The sequence below is a fragment of the Acipenser ruthenus genome, chromosome 12 (genome assembly GCF_902713425.1).
Source record: "Acipenser ruthenus chromosome 12, fAciRut3.2 maternal haplotype, whole genome shotgun sequence".
Classification (NCBI taxonomy): Eukaryota; Metazoa; Chordata; class Actinopteri; order Acipenseriformes; family Acipenseridae; genus Acipenser; species Acipenser ruthenus.
The window spans coordinates 8,412,036-8,439,479 of record NC_081200.1 but is presented as its reverse complement, the minus strand read 5'-3'; the positions used below and the strand labels follow the sequence as shown (position 1 = coordinate 8,439,479).

The 27,444-nt window shown below is 35.8% G+C and overlaps 1 protein-coding gene across 6 annotated transcripts in view; it reads right to left on the bottom strand.

Moving 5' to 3' along the window:
* LOC117417278 (transcription factor Dp-2-like) overlaps positions 1-25,223 on the bottom strand; it is a 29,806-nt gene extending 4,583 nt beyond the window's left edge. Inside the window, exons 1-10 of one of the 6 annotated variants that reach the window (XM_034029303.3) lie at positions 24,486-25,223; positions 20,582-20,672; positions 19,155-19,221; positions 12,899-12,996; positions 9,632-9,753; positions 7,497-7,544; positions 4,332-4,497; positions 3,473-3,619; positions 1,906-1,974; positions 774-925 (exon numbers count right to left, since the gene is read on the bottom strand). In XM_034029303.3, the coding sequence (XP_033885194.1) occupies positions 774-925; positions 1,906-1,974; positions 3,473-3,619; positions 4,332-4,497; positions 7,497-7,544; positions 9,632-9,753; positions 12,899-12,996; positions 19,155-19,221; positions 20,582-20,608 (896 nt within the window). In that variant the 5' untranslated portion in view covers positions 20,609-20,672; positions 24,486-25,223. Of the gene's footprint in view, positions 1-773; positions 926-1,905; positions 1,975-3,472; positions 3,620-4,331; positions 4,498-7,496; positions 7,545-9,631; positions 9,754-12,898; positions 12,997-17,177; positions 17,276-19,154; positions 19,222-20,581; positions 20,673-24,485 lie in introns of those variants that run through there. The other 5 variants (XM_034029304.3, XM_034029306.3, XM_059034470.1 and 2 more) reach the window with 5 other exon arrangements.
* Positions 25,224-27,444: the final 2,221 nt, after the last annotated feature.

Below are 27,444 nucleotides of genomic sequence, written 5' to 3'. Positions count from 1 at the left end.
AATACAGTCATTTTTCCAGGTTGACATGCCAGAGTGAAATGTGATTTGCATTCTAAACTTAAGGATAACATTAATTATGGGGCTAAACAACAACAAAAGCTGTACATCTGATAATATACAGTACACAAAACCAATTATTCTTCTTTATAATAGTTTGTATCTGTTTTTAGCAACGTCATTATGCTCATCAGTGGAGGAAGTGCCTTTAAAACACAGACACATCTTATGTATACACACACCGTTTGCTGAAAACCAACGCCATGGAAATTAAATAGCAAAGTTATACATAATGTTTGGAATATAAATAAAAATGCAATATTTTGTAGAATGTGACTTAATCCAAACTCCAAATGTTCTTTCATAATATGTAACTTGTGCTATTAAAAGCAATTTGTGGAGCAGTGTGGAGTAGTGGTTAGGGCTCTGGACTCTTGGCCGGAGGGTTGTGGGTTCAATCCCCAGTGGTGGACACTGCTGTTGTACCCTTGAGCAAGGTACTTTAACCTAGATTGCTCCAGTAAAAACCCAGCTGTATAAATGGCTAATTGTATGTAAGATAATGTGATATTTGTATAATGTGAAATAATGTATAATGTGATATCTTGTAACAATTGTAAGTCGCCGTGGATAAGGGCGTCTGCTAAGAAATAAATAATAATAATAATAATTTCTTTGGTATAAATAGCATTTAATATGCAACACAAACCAATACGGTCAATGCCACACACAAACACATGTTGCATAATACTGGCGGATAACAAGCGGTTACTCACTTGTCACTAGAGATGCTGCAATCAATGACAGTGCGCACGCTGGTGTTGAGAAGGATAAAAGGCAGCTGGATCAGAGAGTTTTGTGGCGGAGGACTCTGGTTCTGTTCCTCAGACCGTTGGTTTCGTTGCACCAAGTTCTTAAAAGCTATTTGCTGTAGAATTAATTGACCACAACAAAATACATGTTACAAAAGGTAAGCCACACATTTAAAAACATTAAAATGGAAAGAAGCATTGCTAATAATAAAAAAAAAAAAGTGAAATCACCAGTTTGTCCAAAAATTTCTTTACACAACATTTTTCTTTTTTTTTTGGCATAAATTTGGATTGAACTGTTTTGGGCCATATATTAAAGCAAGCAAATGTTCAAAAAGGAATAAAACAGTAGTTGGAAGAAAGAAGTTTCTTGCATTTTGTATTTATTTTACCCTTTCCAGTAAACTGCCTTTGCACTTGCTTCAAAATAAAGCATCAATAGTTATGAATGAAGACTATAGTTCCAGAAAGATGAGAGCTACATGTGAAGAGAATCATGCAATGAAACCCACTCCAGCGCTGGGTTCAATTCCATTTTTTCAGTTCCAATTCTAATCCCAATTCCCTTTTAATCAATTCAAAATTCCTATTCCAATCATTTACAACAAAGGCTTTATTGAGCAAACAAATACTGTACACAACTTAATGAACTTGTCAAGTAACCTGATAAAGCCTATGGCATAAACCTCAGTAAAGACCATGCAGTAAAACAGAATAGGAATTGGAATTGTATAAAAGGGAATTGGAATTGTATAAAAGGGCTGGAATTGGAATTGAAAAAAATTGAATTGACCCCAACTCTGACACATTCTATTGTGAATCCACTACGTTATAAAACAGATACTTCAACAGCTGAAAGGAAAGAAAAACCCTTATGTGAGTGGACCTTATAAATGAGTGCCGGTAAAGACAGACTGCTAAAGACTTCCTTATTATATTATTCTTGCCAAATTCAGGATGTATCATTAGCAAGGGGTTAAAAAAGTTCCTGTTTTCACCTGCAAATGAGAAGCTACCTCAGGTCAAGTTTACAAAGTTCTAGCACTCATGATGTATTTCACATTACAAAGGCGGCTTTTCTCTCTTTTTTGTTTACCTGTAATATCAGTTCTTGTAGCTGGGACCGTTTCTGTTTAATTCTCTCCATCCTTTTCTGTTTTTCCAACTGAAATAGAATAAAAATGGACACAGCTCAAAAATGTGTTTTGTAGGTTAGATCATATTAAATAAAGATGATGTACAGTACTCAAGACATACACAGAAGGACAGGTTTCTCCATGAAACAGGATTTACCCCACGTGTTGTATGTGATAAAAAGTGAGAAGAACAAGGTGAAGGCTGACAAAAACCGTACTGTATGTATCCCTGTGACAAGGCAAACAAAACTACAGGCCAATACATGATTTTTGTTCTCCAAAATAGCCATGCCAACTAACAGTGTGAAACCCAGTATGACTTCTTTGGCATTATATAATCAGATAATTGTACAGTATCTTGGCCGCCTTATCAACTTAAAAAAATAACTTTAAACTGTAGCACTTTTTTTAAATAAAGATATGCAAGGCTCTTCTCTTTTGACATCTTGGTTATATTGTTATTTGTGGAAAGGAGGATAATAAAAACCTGTCTATATCAGCTAAGAGCTAAGTATACAACCATCACCAATTATTTAAAAGCTTGCCAGTCCACCCACTGAAACAAACAGTTAAAGGAGTCGTAAATTATTCTCTAGAAGAAAGCTACTGACTTTTCCCAGTCCCTCATTAACAGACAGTCAAATGTCTTCAATGTACCGTTAAACGTCCTTCACAAAACAATGAAACAACGCAGCGCATACATAAACTAATCAGTGTTTCGGATATTCAATAGTATGCTGATACATGCCCATAAAAATCTTTACACCATTCTATGTTCCAATGACGAAAAAATTGCACTGGGAATCTAGTGAGGTCATAATGAAATTAAAACTGCATATCTACGAGAACACGTTTATGCCCAGCCTCCTTCAGTAGCATAATGCTTCAAATATCATGGGCAAGGATCTCTCAAGGGAGTGTCTGGTTTTAATTAAAATTATATCTGCTTCAGTTCTCTGACTGCTTCAATCAGGCAGCAAACAAAAGGAGTAGGAGGTCAATTTGACGCAATGCTCCCAACTCATTTTTATCAAAACAGGGTTTAAATTATTACAAATAAACAAATACATCCATACATAAATACTAGGCTTTTATTTGTTTTTTGTCAGCTTTCCCCATTTTTTTTTAGCAAGCGATAACTCATTAAATGAGTCCTTTTGCATGTGGATAGACGGCTCGTCTCTAGAGCAATAGCCTCAGGATAAAACGCTTCATATTTTTAATATTGGCCCTGTGGTATTGCATGCCAACGGGATCAGTTCTGATTGCAGTAACTACACTAAAATAGAAGGGATAGACTGTTTACAGTTGTTAACTTGCTCTGCATCTGATTCAATTCACATTACAACCATTGAGGGAAAGGAACACTGGGTTGTTTAAACCTCTGTGGGAGAAACACACGCATCAAAGACGACAAAAAAAAAACGATTTGCTGTTTTTTTGGCTTTTTTTTTGATAATACACACATATATATATATATATATATATAAACAGGATTTCATTACAGGCAAACACAGTACTCCGTACCTCTAAATTCTGACATTCCTGAGCAGAATTTGTAGGGAGCCCAATCCATTTTATTTCTTTTTTCTCCTTGGAGATAATGTTCATAGCCATGAGTACATTCAGAGCATCATAAACTCTGCGCCTAATGTTTTTCTGATCATAAACCTGCTGGGGAAAAACAAAAAAAAAAATTACAAGCAAATATAACAAGCAATCTAATCAGAGCAGCTTATACCAGATTAATGGCACAGTAAATTTTCAGACTGTAAGGCTTTCACAATCATTAGGTTCATTCATGGTGTCCAGTTTTTGTAAGTATTTCTGCTGCTATTAATTACCATTTCATCCTTTTAGCAGTTGGTATACTGCTATGTAACAATGTGATCAATTTGCTATTGATTTTTGAAGTGATCAATTAAAATGACAAAATATGCAATCATGATCTTTGTACTAAAGCACATATACTTTAAATAATCCAAACTAAAAGCAGGCAGTAAGTTTCCTTAGATAAATAGAAAGATAATCAGATATATTAAACCTCTTTTTATAAATCTTTTTTTAATTATAATTTAAACATTCCAGAGAGAATAATCAGATTAATTATCCACAAAGCCATTTCAGTCAGTCAGTCATTCTGTAGAAGCAATAATGCTGAAAAGTATTTGTTGGGGTCTTTCCAGAATTTGTTGGGAGCTCAACACACAAATGATTTAACCCTTCCTTTTCCTAAATAAAAGAATAAATAACATTTTAAAAAATCAGCAGAGAGGCCAGATCAATACATTTGGAATTCTAAATATTTTGTTCAAATGTTACTTAGCTCCATGCTGAACAAATCTCAGCCCCAAATACAGGAAGCTACACTTAGAATTTTACTTACAGAATCAGCAGCCAGGAGGCTGCTTGAGTTGGTGAACTCAGCGACAAGTTCGTCTGCCACTTCATTGTATGTGGTGGTTCCTTTTTTCTGCACCTTTTCACACACCTTCATTGAAAAATGTCTCAGTCCTTTCCCATTCTTTTCACCCACCTTTTTCATTCTTTTACTACAGGATAAACAAACCAAAAAAGGTTTAATATACAATGACAAATCATCAAATGCCGACGTTAGGTGATGACAAATTGCTTTGGTCCCTACAGGATGATGTGCTTAATTAGATGCTCCTTCTCTTATCTAAGCAGGGTCAATAAACAAGCTTATATATATTTTTCTGTTGAAACCATGAACAGTAAGATCGGCGGTACAAACAGGAGGAACATATTCATTATAATTTCATTATTATTTGTTTATTTAGCAGATGCCTTTATCCAAGGCGACTTACAGAGACTAGGGTGTGTGAACTATGCATCAGCTGCAGAGTCACTTACAACTATGTCTCACCCGAAAGACAGAGCACAAGGAGGTTAAGTGACTTGCTTAGGGTCACACAATGTGTCAGTGGCTGAGGTGGGATTTGAACCGGGGACCTCCTGGTTACAAGCCCTTTTCTTTAACCACTGGACCACACAGCCTCCTATAATTCATGGGATTAAACTGGTATTATTTTAATAAATATGCATCTCTTAAAAGCACCAACCAATATTAACAGACCATTACTAAACAGCTCTAAAAGCATGCTGAAGTGGATTATTTACTCAATTATTATTAGGCCTGCATAGAATTACCCCCCCCCCCATCAAGTCACAATGTAACTTGTCATTTCCACTACTGACATGCTATACACAATTATTTACATCTCATTATTCACAATTATTAATATGAATGTTTCTGCTCCTCTGACATGCTAATCAATGCACATGATTATTTTACTTTAGATCAATGACCTGCAAATAGCATTCTCCAACAGCCAAGACAGAAAATGCTATCTCGAGAGTACATATAAAAGAATAGTCGGTGCTATGCACATAATTTAACTTGGAAATCCTTTATAATATGTTTACAACAATATTAAAACAAAATCAGAGCTTTACTTTTAATTTTGAAGGAACTTCTAACTCAGTAACACTATAGCTGTTAATCTGGTGATGGGAGCCAAGAATCCATTGATCTCTATTAAATCAGGAGTTCTTAGATTTATCAAACTGCAGCAAATACAGCGTTTGGTGAAAAGGGGACACATTAGTTGAACTAGGTTGAATACAGCATCCGTGATTTATAGGTACAGCCAGCAGAAGCAGCTCCCCTACAATGAATCAAAAAGGATTGCAGTAGTTGCTAGGTGGCAGGCAAACCTTTCCAGCTGTCAAAAAGAATTACTCCCACATTCCCAGTCTGAAACAACTTGGAAGTAATGAATGAAGGCAAGCAATAAAATGGCGACCGGGAGTGCAAGGCAACGTTCCGAGGAAAAAAAAAAAAGATAAGGTTACATATGTGCTGTGCCTGCATTTATATGCAATGCTGAATTGTGGGAGCAGCAGATATTGTAGGATGAGGGGGTTCCCTCCGTCTGTGCTACCCCTAAAGGTGCAATAAAACAATGACAATTTCATATGCACAGCATCGTTCCTGACCATTAATGGCTTCACAAATCAATAGCAAATCTCACAGCACAATTCTTACTGAAGCCATCCGTTATAAATGTCATTCGGGTAAGAAACAGGTGTCTTAAATCAATCTAATATAATGACTGTTTTAGTAACTCTGGATATATTTACAATGCAACACCTTTGAATAACTGTCTTCCTTTATCTTCTTTTAAAATTATTTTTTAAAAATAAATAAAGCACACAAATCCTTTTTTTTGGTAATCTTTAGGGCGCAACAGTCTAGAATTATTCACGTTCACATCCGTCTCCCCCTCCCCCCCCCCCCATACACTATCTCTGTTATACACAAGAAAGGCCTAAACATGCCAGCCATTCAGTGGATTTCACTATAGCCATTTTGTACTTAATCTTTTTGATCAGTAGCATTTGCAAGACTCCTAGTCAAAGACGCCAAGTTATCTGTTCTTGTTAGACAAGCATTAAAACTAGTTTTATTTAGAAAGATTTATATAAATGCAAAAAGATGTAGGCTTATCTCATTGGCCACAAGGGGTAACCCCCCCCCCCCCCCCCAACTTCCTCCTGCGTTTTTTTTTTTTCACAATTAACAATCACAGCCATTGTTTCGTATCATGACAGATGCCATTTTACAGTTAGACCAATTAAATCACTTTTTTTAAACCAAGCCTGTAGCTTGAATAGAGGACTGTAGTTCAGTCTTTAGCACAGTTCATGCACATGGCATTCACCAAAAAGAACAAAGATTAAATTTGCTTGTGCGCCAAGATGCACATTATCTAACATGGTGGAACATTTGCACACACAACCTTGGGCCTAAGCAAACGTCGAGGAAATTAGTGACTGTCCAAAATGTTATATTTACTCTGTGGCGTTACACTGACAACACCACAAAAAAGTAATCCTTGCTATAACCATATAAAAAGATAAAAGTACTGCTAAGGAACCTGGCATTTTGCTTTTTTATTTGTATAAATGCAACAAATGTAAGGTGGTGCAATACTGGATGGTATGGAGACTGAACAGCTTCCCCATCGCTTAGAAAGGCTCCCAGTGTGTCAATCACCATTTATGTGCACCAATATTAAAATCAATAGAATTTAATCTAACTGGGGGCAATATAAATCTGATATGCAAAACAGAGAAACTCATTACCTAATGAGGTCAAACATGCAGCTTAAAAACAAAAGATCATTTTAGTACAGAACATGATTCAAACATCAGGGATTCAATTAAGATAATAAAGCTAAAATACTGCGTTTTGAGCAACACATTACATTTTAAATATGAATTACTTTTTTTGATATATATCTTCAAAAAAAAAAAAAAACTATAATTTGGATATGGCCTGTGCTTAAGTATCCACTGTTGTGTTTATATGCAAGAAGGATACTGACCTCAGAACAAACCCAGCTAACAGATTAATATGGACAGGCCATGGTGCACAAGAGAACCCAATATCTGTTTACATAATCATTTTAAAATGCATACCTAGGAAAAGACAGATAAGATGCTTTAAGGCAGAGGAGTCACTTACCTGTCTGAAAAATCAGATTCTATAAATTCATGAGTGCGCTTTCTGACCCTATGACATGAAGAAAATGCAATATTAGCCAACCTATTTTTTTCTTTGTGACTTTGCACATTACTCTTATTTACTTACTGGTATTATAGCTTCCTTGGAATGCTTTTTATTACTTAATGTCTGTTTAACCAGAAATAATGATAATACATATATGATAGTAACAATAATAAACAAGTTTTAAAATAAACACCACACAGGAATATAGCTCGATTGACAGAAAGTATAATTGGGAGGGAAAAAGCAATTAATGGCCTAAAAAGGGATTTGTCCACCAACACACCGATGATCACTCATCCAACTCGTCCAATTAACTGTAAAAGCCCTAATTTAGAAATAGTAGGAAATGTGATTTAGAATTAGGAGAGGTGTTTTTTAAAGGGGGGGGGGGGGGGGGGGGGGAACAGCTGAAGCTTATTAAATATTGAATTTCAAATCTATACAGTGTTTATCATTACAATAAAAAAGAAAAGAAAAACAGGTTTTCTGAGCCCAAGAAAAAAATAAACAAACAGATGCTAAATTTCACACACACAGAAAAAAAGCCCCTCAAAGATTAACTGGATTTCTAATGACAGAAAATGCACACAAAATATTTGTACATGTTTTACAGCATGGGACTACCACTAATTGTAGCATAAGTGGATCAAGGGTGATACACTACATGCTGCACCAGTTTGTTTCAGTTTTAAACATGGTTTAACCACAGGAGTTTCTGCTGACAGAAAGAAACACATTCTTTCTGCTTCACTCGAGAGCAGACAATTTATTGCTCCCAGTTCTTTTCTTGCAACTGCAAAACACTTGTGTTATACTTAGATGTTACTGCTAAATAGATTAAACATTACATATAAAAGGGATATGAGAAACAAATACATATAAAACAGGATGGTTAGACCAGCAATGTACCCTGGATTGCACTGAACTCAGCAGAACCAATTCATCAATTCATATCCAATCTACAGATGGGTGCAATTGAAGGGATATGGGATACCAAGATGAGGTCACAGGACCCATTTGACAGCATAGCTTTTTATTATTTTTATTTGTTCGTTATAAAAATATCAATTAAAACACTTGGGTCTGTTGCTGAATCTTCACATTTTCAATTGACCTGGCCTTTGAACATGTTGCTATCACAGTCATCTCATGAAGCATCTTCTAATGGACATGGTAAAACCCCTAATTAATTTGTGCAAAGATAACATGGCAGTAAATAGAGGTCACTTAAAATCCAGCTGCACTTCAAATGGCGACAGAAGTCTTCACCACAACAGCCTTCCTAAATTCATTCCTGTCCAGGTTATTTCAAATCAAAAAGAGTTGCTAATCAATGGATATACCCAGTTCATAAAAAGAAACAAAAGGGGGGGCGTCCCACATACCAGCATAATGTCTTGTAGTCGGATTTAAATCAGAGGCATTGGACAATGTGTTGTTAGCATCTGTGCCCTTCTGGTTTGAAAGATTACAGGTTGTTGGACTTTAGCTGAACTTAACAAATAGCTTGGATGTGTTTATATAGAGCAGCCTGTACAGAGGCAAGGTTAGAGATCAATCCTCCTGGGTATCACCTACAGCTGCTTGATCCCTGCGCTCCAACTAGAGAGAAGATGGCTGCTGCCAACAGCAGAATAATAATCCAACAGAATTACAGCTCACACACACACACACGCACGCACACACCCACACACAGAGTTCTACTCATGAACAGAAGAACCGAGGAGGAATGTTCATTGACAATTATAGTGAATATTATTTATTTTAAAGTTATTTGACTGAATACATTTCAAGTAATTTCTGTTTTACAACATACCAGACTGTCAACTGATCTCGTCACAAATAGACCTCTTCATAGGGCAATATCCTTGATTACCTGTATTCACCTGACTCTTTAAAAGTTACCCAAATCCTTGTAATGCAAGTATTTCATGTGATGAAAGCAAACAAGGGAGATGAGAGGAAACCAAAATACAGTATCACATCAAACCACAAGCCTAAAAAATGCATCCATTATTAACATAATAAAATATATACAACAGCCGCTGTTTATATGAAAGTAGGGAAGGGAACACAAGGCAAGAACTTACCCAGGAACCCACCCTGATGCTTCTGTTATGTGACTCTGGGTAACCATTGTTGAATTGGGAGTGTATGGACTCCCAATGAGAATGTTGCCCGAGTTCTGTACTCGCTGAGGTGTGCTTATAATCTGTAAAAGAAAGGCAACACAAAAAAAATAGATTAAAAAAAATAAATGAAAAAAACACAACATGCTACTAGTATTGAAAATTTGCAAAACCCACAATTTGGGAGTAATTGCTGCCATCAGTTTTTCTATTTATTAGATTACACATGAGCGGTATCATTTTAACTGAACAACAAAAAATTCCTGGCACATCCATTCTAATTCCACATCCTCTCTGATCCACCAATCACATCTTTTAAAATCCAGTTCACTTGGATCAGAAAGTGGGTGTACAGTATGTACGTAGCTACAGTAGGTTATATTGTCCTTTGTGCTCTTAAATACAGATGCTTTGCTGTATGTGTGAAGGCATTAAGTGGCTTCTGATGGCTTATGGAACCCATTACATAAGGGGCCAATATGTCATTAGCAGCTAAATCCATATCCTAATATGCAGACATGCTGTTAAATGGCTTAGTTATAGCTAAAAAGATTTAATATAAATTCAATCAGAGATCTGCATCATGTAGCCTAGGAGTAGTAGAAATAGCCAAGTGTTTTGCCAGGTGATCTCTCAGACTGCAGCTCGTAGGACGACACAGAGCCTGTGAATGATACTACCTTCCTCTACTCTACTGCATTAAAGGGTTGATATGCAACTTAAAGGCCCTTAGAAAATGTGTGTAAATCATACATGTCAAACAGGAGAATTACACAGCAGAACCCAATTACAAAAAAAAAAAAACAACAACAACTATGTGGCAACATACTAAAAATACTGTGTTGTTTTCTCTCGGTGTGACATAGTTGGTTAAAAGGCTTTACATTCTTCCCAGGTGAATAGATTTAGTTCAACCAAAACCAAACTGTCAAAGTATGATTGCAATTAGGGAACACAGTGGCTGAAGAATGCCTAAAACACTGATGGGATTTCTGAGGATGGATGCTATTGCTGTACTGGTGGTGTCTTGTCATCACAAAACAATATTTCTCTCTGATAGACCAAGCATGGCATGAAAACACATGATCTGTACAAGCTTATATATAATGTAGTTACCTTTTAATGCCATAGCATGAAAAGTGACTATTTTATTTGCTTATGTGCCTTATTTCCTTCCAGCAGTTAAGGGGTTAAGTGACAGAAAGTCACTTCTACTTATTCATGATAAGGTAAAACCTAATTGTTCGACAAACAGCTTCAACCAAATAAAGTGTGATTGCATTTCAAAAGAGGATTTGCATTGCAGTTACATTTCATTCCAAAAAGAAGAATAGTAATGGATTAACAAGTAAAACATAAAACACATAAAAATAAGATTTACAGGTACAGGTAGTTAGAAAATGAACCGTTTTTAGATGACTTGGTGTCACTGATGTTTGAGAGCTTATACTTAAGCATTTTATCTAGTGACATACTGCCATCTACAGTGTCCCATGAGAACTTCAGAAGATAAAAAAGGCTTTCCTGCCGTGTCACTGAATATAAAACATGACCTCCACAATGTAAACATAATTTCATGTCAATCTGTTGTTAATGGAGCAGTTTCCTGACACAAACATGTATTTGCACTGATCAGAAGCAAGAATGTATCCCCCCCGAAGGTTTAGAAGTGTAGCAGCATGAACTTAAGTCATGTGTAAAATAAATAAATCACTAAACATGCCTGATGTGATGAAGGAGCTGACTTGTGCTACAGTTCCTATTTTTGGTAAATCAGAGTGTGCTTGACAGAGCATGCTAACCGAGGCTGTGGGAAATGCCCGAGGAGGAATACGATTCCCTCTTCTAGGAAGAAAACTGAATTTCAGAATGTTGGTATGAGGATTCGTTTTAAGCTCAGTGTCAGGACAGAATGTTCAGTGTGGGGATGCTGCATTAGATTATGCTATATTTTTAGTTATTAATCTTTATTATTCTATGTGTGTTTTCATTTTTCGGTATTGGGGCATCCAATTAATCTTAAATTTCAATTGTAGCATAAACAAATACTACTACATTAGATGTTAAAACTACATAAACATATACATTAATACATTTAATTTAAAAAAATCTATATCTTGAGGTTGAAAACAAAAACAACATGCTGGACATTTGCTTACAGTTATAAACAATAGACTGCTTTTAAATAGAAGAACTACAACACCAGTAATAGAACTGAATGGCAAACAGATTTGAGTTTCAATCTCCATAAAGAAACATAGCTTGCTCTTCCCATTTGCATGCATCAGTTGTTAACCCAAAACTGAATTATCAGAAATCTCCCAGAGATTAGCACTGGCTGCTGTTCAAAAGAACATTTGCATAGTTTTAACAGTAAATTATACAGGCTTTTAAATTGATTAATCCAAGCAATTCCTTTCTTGACATGCATAAGACAAGTGCAGAGAAATACATTCTAGAGTGAAGGTGCATTAATAATCTGTGTCCTGAAGCCTAATACATGCCAAAAACAGTAAGGCGACACGCTTCCAATATCTGCTGGGAGAGTGAGAACAAAAAAAAACAACACATTATACACATATGCCAGATAGACTGAAATTATTACAGGATTTTTGGCGACAGCTGATCTGGACAGATGCCAAGAAAAACACAAATTAAAGCAGCAGTTTGAATCAGTTTGTACAGTTCTACTCGTTTCTTTGAGAAAAGGGAAGGATGCTATGCCTGCCTATAGTGTAAACTAAACGGAGGGAAGAAATTTAGCACAAGAAAGTAGCGATAGATAGGATACTGTAGATGGCACAGGGTCACTTCGAGGGCTGTTAAACAGTAACTATTTTACTACTGGTCACACGTTGTTTAATTGGGTCATAAAAATGAAAACATCACTTGAGCCAACAGTGGATGATCTAAATACCACCACTGTTTAGATAATTAAACACACAGCCCTTTGGATACCAGCATTATAAAAAATCAAATATCTACTGTAACTACATACAAGTCTCTTCAGACCTGCCTTAAATAAATAGCTAGGATGGATCCCATTGTGATGATTTAAATGACGAATCTATTTAGATCCACTGCAATTTATCTTTTGGGGTTTTGGTCCTGAAAAAGAAACAAAGGGAAAAATATATACATTGTGACGTGTTTATATTAGTATAGACAGTATCAGAGTTAGCTGGGCTCAACAACATGTTAAATGTCTACTTTACATTATGAACTTACCATTTGGGGTCCCACATTCACATTTATTGGTGCTAAAGTAATCTTTGCTGAGGAGTACAAATTAGAAGAAACTGGGACTGCAACCACTGAAATATTGCCTATAAGAAATACAATCACAATAAAAATGAATGACAAACAAACAGAGCACAAATGAAAAGCCCGTCAAATACACAGCCAAATTAATAGTGCAGCATCTGTACGACAGTTAAATTAAGAGGTTAAGTATTAACTAAACTAATCAGTGTTTGAGACAAACATTTTTAAACTTCTTATGAGCAGGGGCAATACCTGGATGGATGAAGGCTGGTTAAATGGAATCATACATAGCTGTGTACCAACTATGAAGACAGTATCTCAAAACGTGCTGCATCATGCAGAAAAAGTCACAACCTCAATACGGCAACCATATTTGGTCCAAGGTCTCCAAATCACTTTGCATGTAGAGTTTACATAAACCTGCAAATATGCAGTCAGTACCTCAGATGGTCTATATTGAAATTTGAGGCTTACAAAGTGTGGTGGCAGCTGTTTTCTAAAACTACTGCGACAAAATGACCTGGAGAATCACAGAATACAGTTGTGTACCCAATACGTTGCCAGAATCTTATGTTAAAACTTACCACAAAGTTTGGTTTGGTATGAAATGGTCAATTTACAATGCAGCATACTTTCTGTTAAACTGTGTATTGGGGGTTGAGGGAGATTTATTGTTAAAAAATAAATAAATAAAAAGGCCACTAACACACACAATGGAAATCGTATTACTAGACATATCAGATTTCAGTTCATAAAAGGATAGCCTATCCCAGTGACAGGTGGATTGGGCACCTGTACAGAACACACCATCTGGTTTTGTGCATTCCATCTGCTGTTACTGAAGTACTGTATGCATTCTGTATAGTTTTGTGTACGTGAGAATAATGCTCCAGTTCATACAGTATGACGAAGACCTGCAATGTTTAACTCATATTACATACTGATTCAGAACATAGTGAATACATGCAATTAATTTTTTGTTTAGCACACTATATTTTGAAATTTTAAAAAGCAACCAACAGGAAAAAACTTAAATCATGAATTCTTACTTTTGTAATTCTTATCTAGTTTATGCTTTGGCACTTTAATTGAGAATTGTTTTTCAAAGTCATTGTACTGTACCCTGAGAAAGCATAAAGCAAATATTAATCTTTCCTTCTGCATATGCAAAAGGTGACCACAATTTCAATTGGCAACTCACATTAAAAATGTATGCTTTTTATTGAACCTTCTGAACAGCTACAACAAAGAATGCTTTATCATACCTTTTTCCAATCTTATTATATATTTTGTTAACAAAATTTAAATTGATAGAATCAGATTGTCCCTTGTATGTAAAAAAAAAAAAAAAAAAGTGCTATTAAAATTACTGGCAACAATTGCATCAATATTCTTGTTCTCACTATTAACTATTTAGTGTTTGTACACATTTTTATTTGTATTCTCCCCAAATCAACAAACTCTACAGTATGCAACACAATTGATGCATGCTGTCATAGAAAGGTGTCAAATGAACTTTGCCATGGTTGTTTTAGTAGAATCCACAGATATACACACGTTTCTACAGCAAATTGTAAATAAAAGAATGAATGATGCACATTTCATTAATATTTTTTTTAAACCTTTTTTTTATAACACAGTAAATGGGACCCACACAATGTGTATTAAAGGTCTTAAAATATATGAATATTTGAATTAAAGAAACAAAATCTAGATCTTATGGAACATATCACTGCTATATGACCTGCAGGTATCTGTAGCCTCAGCCTCAGCTCTACCCTAAGCTCTTACTTGCCTTAGTTCTATAGGCATACATCTTTATGAACCACTAGGCTTCAATGGGTTCTTACTGCAAGTGCGACAGGTGCTTGTCTGAGTATGCCACTACAGTACAGATATAATTGTAAATGTTTTTATTGCCATTGTTTTAAGTCCTTGATTTCTGCACTGTTACTGCTCGTTTAATGAATGACTATACTACTTAGCTACTTATCTATTGGGCTGTCCCGTTGAGTTTATAGTATGCAGGCTTACAGTATAGCTGGAAATTAACTTCACCTGCTTCTGAAAGTATGCCAATCAAACTGCTTTAAAAACAAGCAAAAAAAAAAAAAAAAAACATTCACTGAATTGTTCACAGGACAACCACACCTGGAGGGAGACATTACATAGGACAGTGGGCAAACTGCATTATGGGGGAAGTGTCAGATTATAGGTTTGGATAGGGGTGTCTTAGCTATTTGGAGGGAAGTATGTAGGTGCTTGTTGGGGAGTGGGGGAGACTATGGCTGAAGGTTTGCGGTGAATGCACTTAAGATTATGGTTGGGTGACTTGTGTGATGAATGCATATGGGATGATGAAGGTAAAAGCCTATTACGGTTTGGATGAGCTATCAGTTGGGTTATGGGATATGGGTGTGACACAGTGATGGTGGGCTATATGGGTTAAAGAGTGGCTTTGAGAAGATGAGAAGGAGTGAGGGATGATAGGAAGCTGTTCCTGGAGTTTGCGGGTGTGGGATTTACTGGCTGTGGGTGTGTGGAGAGTTGGGAGTGTATGGTTTCCAGCTGTTAGAGAGGGGCGTGGGTGGACATGGGAAGAGCATGTGTTTGTGTGCATGATGGAGGTGGTGGGGTGTGTGGAGGTGGGTGCAGTTGTGGGAGGACAGCTATCCTCCTGCACTATGCACTGCTATCCTTTGCATGCTATCTTTTTCATACAATCATTCATAAATTTTGTTTTAAGAACCAATACAAACTTTTCGCTGAATGCATTTCAGGCAGCGTTTGTTTTGAATATTTTTCCCACATGTAAAAATGTCAGTATGGTTGATAACAGCGGAAGCCCCAAACATACAGTATTATCCCCATGTTTAACTGAATAGTAAAACATCAATGTGGTAGAAAAAAAAATATCTGGCCTGGTATTGCAAGCCTGGCTTCTCTTTTACAGCTATGCATTGGAGTGGGCAGCAGGTTACGCAGATCCTCAACAAATCAACAATATTTTTCTTAGATAGATTCAGATAACTTCTCTCGCTGGTATTTACAGCAGGAATGTTAATGATAGGCTAATACATAGCCTGTCTTGTTCTATTATGCAGTATGTTGTTTAACATCTGCACTTTCAAACCGGTCTCCATCAAAAAGCTTTTAATGAATGCAAATCACGATATACAGCTGCACTGTACATTGCCAGCCTGTAAGGTAAGATGAGGCTTTTGCAGCTTTGAACAACATGACAGCATGCATTGTTTACAACACAGGTTTACGCAGCACCACTTTGGTTTTAGATACTGGTCTTTCCTGCCAATCCCTCACTAACACAATGACAGCCTCTGCCCTAAGTGGCAGACACTAAATGTGTCCCCCACACTCCAGAACACAGTGCCTGATAAAGCCATAAAGCAGTGGAATGCACCGGCCCCTTTATGAACAATGACTAAACATTATAATACATTGGACCACCATTCCAGAAAGCACACTTATGTATTGGCAAGTACTGCAAACCAGTGTAAAAGAAATACAAGTTATATTAAAAAATAAAAATATTGATCCCTGTACTTAAACCAACTATAAATGAGCATCATTTATTGGGTATCATTAAACAAATAGTATATTTTTTTAAGATGCGTTTTGAAAAAAAAAAAAAAGTATATTAGTTTTGTGAAATTAAAATGATCAAATAAAACCCAAAATGTATCTATTTTCTCATTTGATACAACTCCAAATAGAAAGCACTTTGTAGTACCAGTACTGAAAACAGTTTTGAAGACTCAGTAACTTAAATTAGAAACTTCTGTACTAAACTGACTTCACTCTAATATTTTTTTACGTTTCAAAGCAGCAAAGAGGTTGAATACAAAAACAACATTTAGCTTTGTTTTTTGTAACAATGTTAGCATTTAAACCAAGTGAATAAATCCTGGATTTTGCTATTTGCATTACTTTTTTATATCACTTCAAATCCTACACATGTCCCCCATCTTATGAAATATCTTATTTTATCTGCATTGTCCTCCATTTATTTTAGCAACAAAAGTAAGCTAACTTTGCCCCTCCCCCCTACACCATGCAGTTTCTCAGACTGAAACTTCCAGTATGGTTAGAATCTAGCATGGCAGAGGCTGTTTACTACTTGAGAGACCTAGGATAAGACAAAACAGAACCAGCAGGAAATACGCAGAGCAAATGCAATGCAATAATCAGGAGAATTAAAAAAAAAGAAGAAGCTGTAATTTACCTGGGCTAGAAAACCATGCCTCTGACTCCCTGCAGGACTGACTATACACTCTACTGTCTTTGTTACCATTCAATGGAAACTTGAGAGTTAGTTAGGCATTGCCAGAGGAGCTCAGAGATCATTCACCCACTACCCAAACAAAGTCTGTACAGACATCATGCATTCGCACTCAGTGTCTTTACAGCCATGCCGCACTGCTTGTTCCCCAAAGTCAAAGCAATTCAAATGAAATGATTCCAGTGACAATATGAACCCTCATGTCAGTTCCTCTATTGTTTGCTTTGGTCTTGCTGAGCAGAAGGAAGTGTACCCCTGAAAACAAGTGTTGTACTGTAGTGCTTTCTGAGGATCTCTGTGTGTGGAGCCTTTCAATTGAGAGATTAAAAATACTGTACTGCTCATTTTGGCACATATTAGCCCTAGAATGAATGAAAAAAAATAATAATATTATATATCACAAACACAGAAATTACAAATTATATATATATATATATATATTTTTTTTATCTAACCCTATTACAATGAGGAGAGAAAATAAATGTGTTATATTGTCATAAAAACCTCATAGCACTAATTCATAATAAAACTCGGAGATGTAACTGAATTAAGAACAAAGAACCAAAATTCATGTTAAGGATTTCCACATACATACAGTATACAAACAGCTTTTTTAGATTGCCACACATTAAAGAATAGTTAACATGTCTTATATTTAAGACACCGGCCCCTGAAATGTACCTATTTTTTAAATTCCAGGAGTAGCTTATTGATATTAGTTAGCTTATGAACTCTAAGAAAAAGATAATACTGCTTGTTCTTATGAGTAAACGTATTCTCAACTCATAAAGCCAAATGGATAAAGGTGTCTGCAGAATGCATTAATAATAATAATAATAATAATAATAATAATAATAATAGATATTGGGACCAAAACAAGGAATTAATTGGAATTCTTTTTGGACAATCATGTTTGTCACACATCCTGAATACTAGAGACCATTGCAGGGAACAAGTGATTAAAATATTGATGTGCAGTCGTTAGAACTGCCCTTTTTCCAAAAAAAAAAAAAAAATGAACAGCTTTATTTGAAATGGAAAGCATTTTTTGAAGAGATAAAAAAATGGAGCTCCGTGTCTGACATGCAAAGGAAACTTGGGTCAGTGCCTGGGCAAAGATAGGAATCTTATCCCAAAAGACATGTGTAGCTATTTCATACAGAAGAGCCTCAGAAATACTTTAAAATGCTGCTGACACTACATTCTCCATTTAAGGCTGTTGCAATTGGGTACAACTATGATTTAATTTCATCAATACATTAAAACACATGAAAGTAAACCGAGGTTGTGTAATTCTATGAGACATATGCAAATGAGATCTATTCAACAAGTGAACTTCACAAATGTGAGTTGATAAGTTAATATCAGTAAAGTGATTTTAGACTGTTGGAATCCATTCTGCAAGCTTGCTTCAGCAAGTTTATGAAAAGGTACCTGAGATCACACTAAATACTGGCTGCAGTCACAGTGAAGCTAAAGTGAAATACAGAATGCCACACAAAACATCACGTGTAGTCTTTTATACTGTTTAAAGCAATCTTTACGATCTTTATATCATTTTCAGCCAGCATGGGGGACAATGTAGAAATACCTTTACAATCTAAGGTAAACAATGACAACTTAAATGGTGTGGATTTTCCATTTTCCTTTTTTTTTTCAAGTTAACCCTGCAAATATGCTATCTTAAAATGTTAGAAAGGCTATGCATTTTACTTCAAGAAAAAGGCTTATTTTTCTTGCACAATTCCAAAGAGAATCACAGAATACAGTTGCGTACCGAAATGCAAAATATCTCTATCTTCTTAACAGCAAATACGTCTAAATAACTGATGGTTCAAACATTTTAAATACTCTTTCTAAAGCACTGTTCCTCCTATTTACTGTTAATTCTTAATTATAATGCTAAATGTTCTTACTTACTTCTGGCAAGGTTTTGGTTCTGGTCTAGAAATGCTTTCAAGTCTCCATTGATGTTTGCTATTCCAACCTAAACAAACACCAGTTACACAGAAATACAAATTAATGTTTGTTTTAAAATGGCACATCTTACTACAGTCAGGGTGCTGTACTGCTCTCATAACATGGAGATGCAGAGACTACACAAATGTCATTCCAATCGCTACTCTGTTATGTTGTTTAAATTGTATTGTAATTGTAAGGATGTATATGTTCTCTGCTGCTTCTGCTAAAAGCCGTCTTTAAATGAGTTTATGTATCTTAGCATGGTTTTCTTTTGATGAATATTTCAATGAAATAAAACAGCATAAAAGGCACAGCAGCTACCCATGTTTGGAGATGACAGTGGCAGGGTTTCGCTCGTCTCTGGTGATGGGGTTAACACTTGTGATCCGGGGGAAGGGAAAATATGAGAATGACTGCAGAGCTGTCACTGCAGACTGCACAGCTGGCTGCTAATTAGCTGAGGGTTTGGCAAGCATGGGTCACAGGAAGCACAGAGGAAAGACTATTGCCCAAAGTATGTATGTAAAAAAAATCAAGAGACGGCGATGTTACACGTCTTGCTGGATGCCTCAGACTTGTGGTTATATAAGAGCATTAAGCCACCATGTATTATTACTCAAGGTGATTTTTCTTTTTATATAAAAACAGACATTACTTTAATTCATTCAAATGGGATAATAGCCAGACTTGTATATGTCTGTATTCTTTTGTCCAGCAAGATGCATCTGTCAATGTAACTTCTTCAGCAAAACTTTTTAAAGAAATATGTATGTAAAAAACCCTCAGACAACAAAATGGACAAGATCTAGCATGTATACTAATCTGTAAAATGTAAATTTGAATGCAGTCTGCAGTGCTTGGTACTATTTAGTGTCAGAAAATCCATGAGAACTGCTGTAAAAAAAACGGTTACCCATAAATAAAGCAAGGATATGGAGCAATAGAGAAATGTTACCGAATCAGTACGACCAGTCTAGAAACCCTACTTAATTTATAACAAAACTAAATCTGTAGAAAAACAAAAACGAGGAAACAATATTGTAAGACTCTGTGATTAACTGCTCAATATGGAAACCATTTGTCTTTAAGGGTGCCAACAATACAACACTTTTTGACATGGCATCCTTCAAATCAGTCAGCAGCTTAGCATAATGGCCAACTGACTATCAGGATATCAATTAAGTCTAACCTATTAAATACAAATGTAAAATTAAAATGCGTAAGTAATATCACACTTTATGTGCTTACATACAAGAAAAGGTTATTTACATCAGCCTAGTTTAACTGTTAGGATGTGTACAAGATTATGCTCAAACAGTAAGATTGGTTGAAGTTGTGCCTTGTCCATACACAAAATCAAAACCTGATGATTAGTGTTTACTTACAGTCTTTGCCATCTTATTGAATGCCATGTTATGCAGCTACAGAACAATCTTTTGGCACCAAAACATTGAAGTATCACAAGCTTGATATTTCCTGCAGAGAATACACAACAAATTAAATGAGCATATATTATATATAATAAAATTGTGCTGTATTTCTCATTTTAACAAAAGTAGTGTATTTGAATTAGCAAAAGCACTCACTGAATACAATACATATTTATCCTGCATAAACATGTTGTCACATTTTCAAAACTAGTTGTGGAATGAAAGCTGATGATTAAAGCTGAAGAAAAATAAATAACAATGCATTGTACTGGTTCTGGTTGAATATAAAGCAATGCAATGCATCTGCTTTTGTAATTATGAGCTGGAGGTAGATTCCCACCCTTCCCCCATTCCTATTCCTCACCGGATGTTGAATCTATTCAATTTCTGTAGAATGAATTAGAATCAGAGGTCATGACACTAAAGCTACAACCTGCATCCCCTTCATGGACTCATCCATTGATTTGCTAGAAGAGGCCGTGGAGAGGATGCTTTTGGTCTCAAATTGCTTTCGATCATATACAGCGATTTGTTAAACTTTAGTTACATCCATACATAAATACTGTAAGCCTATATTCTACTTAATAAGAGCAAATTTTGTGGGAGGTCAGGATGTATTTCCATAAATCACAGCCCTGCATTGTTTTACTGAACTGTAAGCAGTTCAAATTAAAATGTACTACATTCTCATTGGTTTATGCAAATTAACCAATCAGAAACCATGCCACATGTTGTCTTAGTAATGTACTCAAACTGGAGTGAAGAGCGCTGACCTGGAACGTGCAATGCAGAGTTAACAACTGCACAAAGCATTCAGCCTTCAGACTTGGGAGGTGGTGAAAACAATTGCGGTCTTCATCCCATTCCATGAACAGCACACTTCATAAAGCTTAGAAAACCATGCATGCTGACCTCACCATCTGCCATGACCTCTTGCTACAGCTCAAAGGAATAGGCAGATGGCTTGGATTCTAATATGAGACTTAATGCGGCTTCTATCGCCAGACAGCTTTTATTTAAATATTGCTATTTTCTTAATGAAGAACTTTCCCAAAATACATTAAGGGCTAAAATAAAATAGTAGCATATATAACCTCTACAAATCTAAAAAGGGATGTTGTTCTATAAAACATGCAGACACTTAGAGAAATGTTTTCTTTTTTTTTTTTTCTTGGAGTAAAAAAATCCTTTCATTAAAACACCAAATACATGTTTTCATTGTAATGATCCGCAAAGCTTTTGGGAAAGACAGCACGTGGTTGAAAAATGTCAGATTTTAGTTTTGTTTTCAGAATTGACCTTACACCTGATTGATACACCACTAGAGCAAGTGGTGACAGTGCTGAAAAGCAACAAATACCATGTTTCTTAGTGTATGACAGTGGAATTCTAATTGTGAGAGAATTGCCTGTTTACATATGCGCTCAAAGTAACCTGAATACTGTTTCTTTCACCTACAGTAACATACCTACCGTATTAAGAATATACCTTTGATTTTGTTGATGCAGTTAGTATTAGTCAGTGTGTCAAAGAAACTACTGTAGTGTACTTTTGCTACATGCCAGACTGTGATCTTTGTGAATACACTTACCAAATGTTACAAGACTTAAGCTGCTAATTTCTTAACGTGCATGTATTTTGTAAATATGTCCTATTACAGTGTCTGCATAGGAAGATAACAAAAATCCAATAACAGCAACAAAGTTTGGTCCTGTACATTACATCACATGTAATTAAACACTGCTCTACAGGCAAGAAGTAAATGTGCATGGCTTTTTTGTAAGGGATGTAAAAACTCTGAACAGAATCAGCACTTAAATAATAATGAACTGATTGACAGATTCTTGTAATTTTTAACGTATCTCAAATAAATCCTGCTGTAGCTGACACAATACTTTTAAAATCATGTTTTAGTCTTAACCCATCAATATCTGCAGAAGTGCAGAGTGACAAATGCTTAAGAACACCTGTCGCACATATGCTGCAACACAAGTGTCTCCGTTTTCAGGGCAGAAACACTCAGGGATTACTCAGGCTGTTTGTAAAACCTAAACAGATGTCTGCTCAATATTCATGAAGTACAATCTACAAAACCAAATTTTTCATAACAGCTTGCTGTGCTATATGTAATTTGAACAGCTCTTAAAGTGGTTATGTAAAATGTTGGTATAAATTATTTCTGCATTATTTACAAGTCAACACAGAGATGCACCCTCTACAATACAGAGGGAACCCATGGGGTTTGTGGCAAACATTTGTGAGTGCCAGTGTCCCAGTCACAGACTTCAGAATAACCAATGTGTGACCAAGGGTGGATGGGCTATTGTTCCCCGATTTCAAAATGTAAAAAAAAAAAAACACATTTAAACTACAGTGCAATGTGTGCACTTAATCTGCTATCCAGCTCGGGAGCCAATCAGTTAAAAAAAAAAAAAAGAATATTTATATATATATATATATATATATATATATATAACAATCACTAATCTACTTACAGCTCCTAATTACAAAATGAGATGCATTGCATTGCTTTATATTCAACCAGAACAATGCAATGCTATTTATTTTTCTTCAGCTTTAATCATGGTTTCATTCCACACCTGGTTTTGAAAATATGACATATTTATGCAGGATAAATATGTATTGTATTCACTGAGTGCTTTTGCTAATTTATATATATATATATATATATATATATATATATATATATATATATATATATATATATATATATTACACACAGTCGCAGACAAAAGTATTTGGGCAGTTAAAAAAAAAAAAAAAAAAAAAAAAAAAAAAAAGAGAAACCATGCTTGAATACTGGTGCTGCATATAATCACGGTAGATTTTCTTAAATTTACATTTGCTAGAGGGCAACATGCATTTGCTGCAGAGATTCGAGTAGCTGCTCGGGGCACAGAGTCCATTTTAATGGGACTTAAGAACTTTTTCTTGTTGTCAACATGCTTCACCAATGTGCTGGAGGCCTGGGTAATGATTTAGGTACCTGAACACAGAGATGACCCTGTGCTTAAGATCACAGCAGCTACACCTGTGTGCCCTACTGCCTCCAGTTTCCTACTAACAGTAGGCTTGGAGATGCCCATTGTCACAGAAACAATGTAAGCATATTACCATCTCACTCTTTTTAAATCCTGCCCTAAAGCCAGGCTTCTTTTCAACGATTTTTTTCTGTTTCAGCATGCAGTACTTGCTCCCTCTCAAACAAGACATGCAAATTGCATTCAAAATATGGTCATGGGTGAGGTAGCCCACATTTATCCAAGTTTTGCATAGAGGTGTGTGTGATGTATAACTCTCAAAATCTGTCTCATGTCTGCCTACCTTATCTGAAACTGACCCGCAACAGAGACATTGAGATATATAGATAGATATATATATATATATAGATATATATATATATATATATATATATATAGATATAGATATAGATATATATATATATATAGATATAGATATATATATATATATATATAGATATATATATATATATATATATATTAGATTACTGTACAGTTCAGGGATGTTACAAACTAAACAGTGACTGGAGGTAGGTATTTCATTTTTTTTTTTTATCAACACGTCATACTGTACTGTACGTCACGAGTCTGCATATCAAGTTGCAAATGTATGTACCAAAAGTTCCCCTTAATCAAATTCTGCAAACGTCTTCTCTAGCTTGTTTTACAACATGTATTAAATTACAACAATGTGCCAGTAAGTTTACAAAAAAAAATTCAGCATGGTATTATGTGACATTTATTTGACTTCCACTAAAATACCTAAACAAATAATGTGTTGTAAATAACAATAAAACAAAGTGAAAACAAACACTTACCATTTGTGTTGTGTAAGAACCAGGTGACGCGAGGTTAAAAGTTACTTCCAAAACTTGTCCAAAGAGTTTCGTTTTCTCAATGCGCAATTCTACATCTACGTTACACAAAATCTAACTAGGTCGTCTTACGCTTCTTAACAGGCTATAATATTTAGAACAGAAATGTCCCAAACTATTTAAAATTAAATCACAAACCAAAACCTTCAACGCAAGATTATCCACGTGTGCAATTAAAATAAATTTAATTTAACTTCCGATTACATTCGCTATAACTGGATAATATAATTCAGCAGCTTGAGTCAACAACGCATAATTAACTTCAATTCAAGCCAGCCTATTTACAAAACACGTTTAAATTAAGAACATTTACTTGAATGTCTAAATACAGAAAAACATTTTAAGAAGCACTGTTTTCACCCCCCAAAACAATGTTTTTCTCATCATTAGTTTTGCGTTAATTATCCTTTCTTCTACCAATAACGCATGTTCACAGCTACATAGATAAGCAAATATTCATAGTGGAGCTGCTGTAAACGAGTTATGAACAAATATGCCTCCTGTTCAAAGAGACGCTATAATTAAGTTCTGTGAAGTTCAAGTTCATGTTATTAATGATAACTGAAAGAAAAACAAGCTCCCCCTTCTCGTCTCTTCCTGCCTGCACAAGCTCCGCACACAAGCTTGGCGGTGGCTGCCAGCTATCGTCTCTGATTGGACACGCATGAAGGTGATGTTAGACGCCAGATGGAAGCAGATTGGGTGTAGATGTGTGTGTATATATATATATATACACACACACACACACACACACACACAGAGCTGTGCAAAAGTCTTAGATATGTTGTGTTTTTCTTCTCTGATGCATTATGAGCATCGACATATTCACTCAAAGACTCCACTAGTTTTCTACTATTATAACAACCTTGCATAAAGAAGGTAAAACATTGCGTGAAATAGCGTGCATCACACAATTTTCAAGGTGTGGTATCCGAAGCATAATCAACAAGTACAGAGAAATAGCATCTGTAATTGACAAACCCAGGACTGGATAGACAGAAGAGCGTTGAATTAACAACAGAACTGGCAGAAGGCACAGGTGTCGTTGTCCATCAGATCAACAGTATGAAGGTCATTCTTGAAATAAGGACTTAAAGGATGTGTAAGAATGCAACATGTCTAATACTTTGCACAGCAGTGTGTGTGTGTGTGCGTATATATACACACACACACACACACACACTTCTGCATTATTACTGTAATAAATTGCAGTGTCATTTATCATTAGGACATCAAATATTGCAATAGCATTGGACCTTAAGTTACGATAGTTGTATCAAAATGGAGAAGTAGTTTCCAAGATATACATTAACTTTCAACAGCTCTGTGAAAAAGTTAATCATTGTGCTGCGAAATGCCAATGCAGCAGTTCATCACAGCTGGAGTGGTCAAGATATAGGTAGTCATGTATGTTTTAGCAGGCGAATCCCCTTGGAGGATAAATATATTGAAATACCTCTTGAAGCTGTGCTGCTGAACGTAGAAACTTCTGTGTTTCGATGTCTCAGACGTGGATAGCAGTTAACATAATGTACTACATGAAAAATGACCTATTTTTACCAGTAGATTTCACATGAGATCTCAATGTTTTAATTTCTGACTGCCAGAGAAAAGTTCCAGTCTGAAAAGGTCATAATGATTCATATCCACATAATACTGCCAAAGCTTAGACTCATAACATAGGGATGCACACACTTCAGGAACTGGGAAAAGGCACACTGCTGTTAATAGTTTAAGTGCTACAGCTGTCGAGGCTAGAGCTTATATTGTCTGAGTTATTGCTATGAGTTCATACATATCAGGGTTTTGGTGTTCCACTCAGGAATGTGTTATACAAGGTGTCTGCAGGTCGGTTTCAACATCCCAGAGAGGAATGAGAATAGCAAAGGGGTGGTGTTGTACATTCCAACTTCAGCTCTGTTCTTGTTGTGGTGTGGTCTCTGCCACCCTTATATCTCCAGTGCTGGCTGTGTAGGGCATATTTGCATGAGTGGTTGTATTGTAAATACAGTACAATATGGACATGTTCTTTTCTGTGTGAGTGGAAGCAAGAGAAGTGGCACTCAAAACTATGGCAACTACACTGGCACTATATTACCACAGCTTTCTAATAATGGGCAATCATTAAAGAATTTTCCACTCGTCTAATTTCTTATATATTTTGTATATTCTCGTGCAGCACAACAAATGGCTCTTAAGTGTGAATATTATTGTCGTTTAACTGTACAATTACAGCAGCTGGCACTCTTTTTGGGATGTATAATAATGAAAGCTATTTCCAAAGTTGGCTTATTGTTTGTATGAATGGAGTGCTATTATTGTCTTACACATCCACAGTTCCTGCAGTGGTTCGCAGCAGATCTATTCAGTGCAATTTACTGAACGGATGTTTTCTGACTGTTTGTGGTTCTACCAGCCTGTAAACTGTCAGGACTCTGGTGTTAATGCACCTGCTCTTCTGCAAAAGTGTGGCGTGGAATCATTACGGTATGATAAGCATCATGATCTTGGCCGTAACTAGCTATGAGGACAACGAAGTTATGTACCTGGTTATTTTTTTGCATCATATATGCTGATGCTCATGTAAAAATTCTGGTAAAGTATAAAAAACTTCATTTTCTGTTGGTTTGCCGTGTAATATATATTTGGAGGTTGAACAGTAAATACCAGACAGTCATATAAATACTGCAGCTATAGCTTGAAACCTAAGTTTGACCTCGGTAGAATGTCAGCTCTGGTTATGGCCCTGATCATGATCTTACTGACATTTGCACTGTCCTCCAGTCTAATACCATGCTGTGGCACTTGTTAGGTTCTGGCCCTAAAGGAAATGTGCCCTCTAGTGAGACACCTATAGCATTTCACTTGGTGTTCCTAAAGTACTGTATCCTAATTGTTTTGA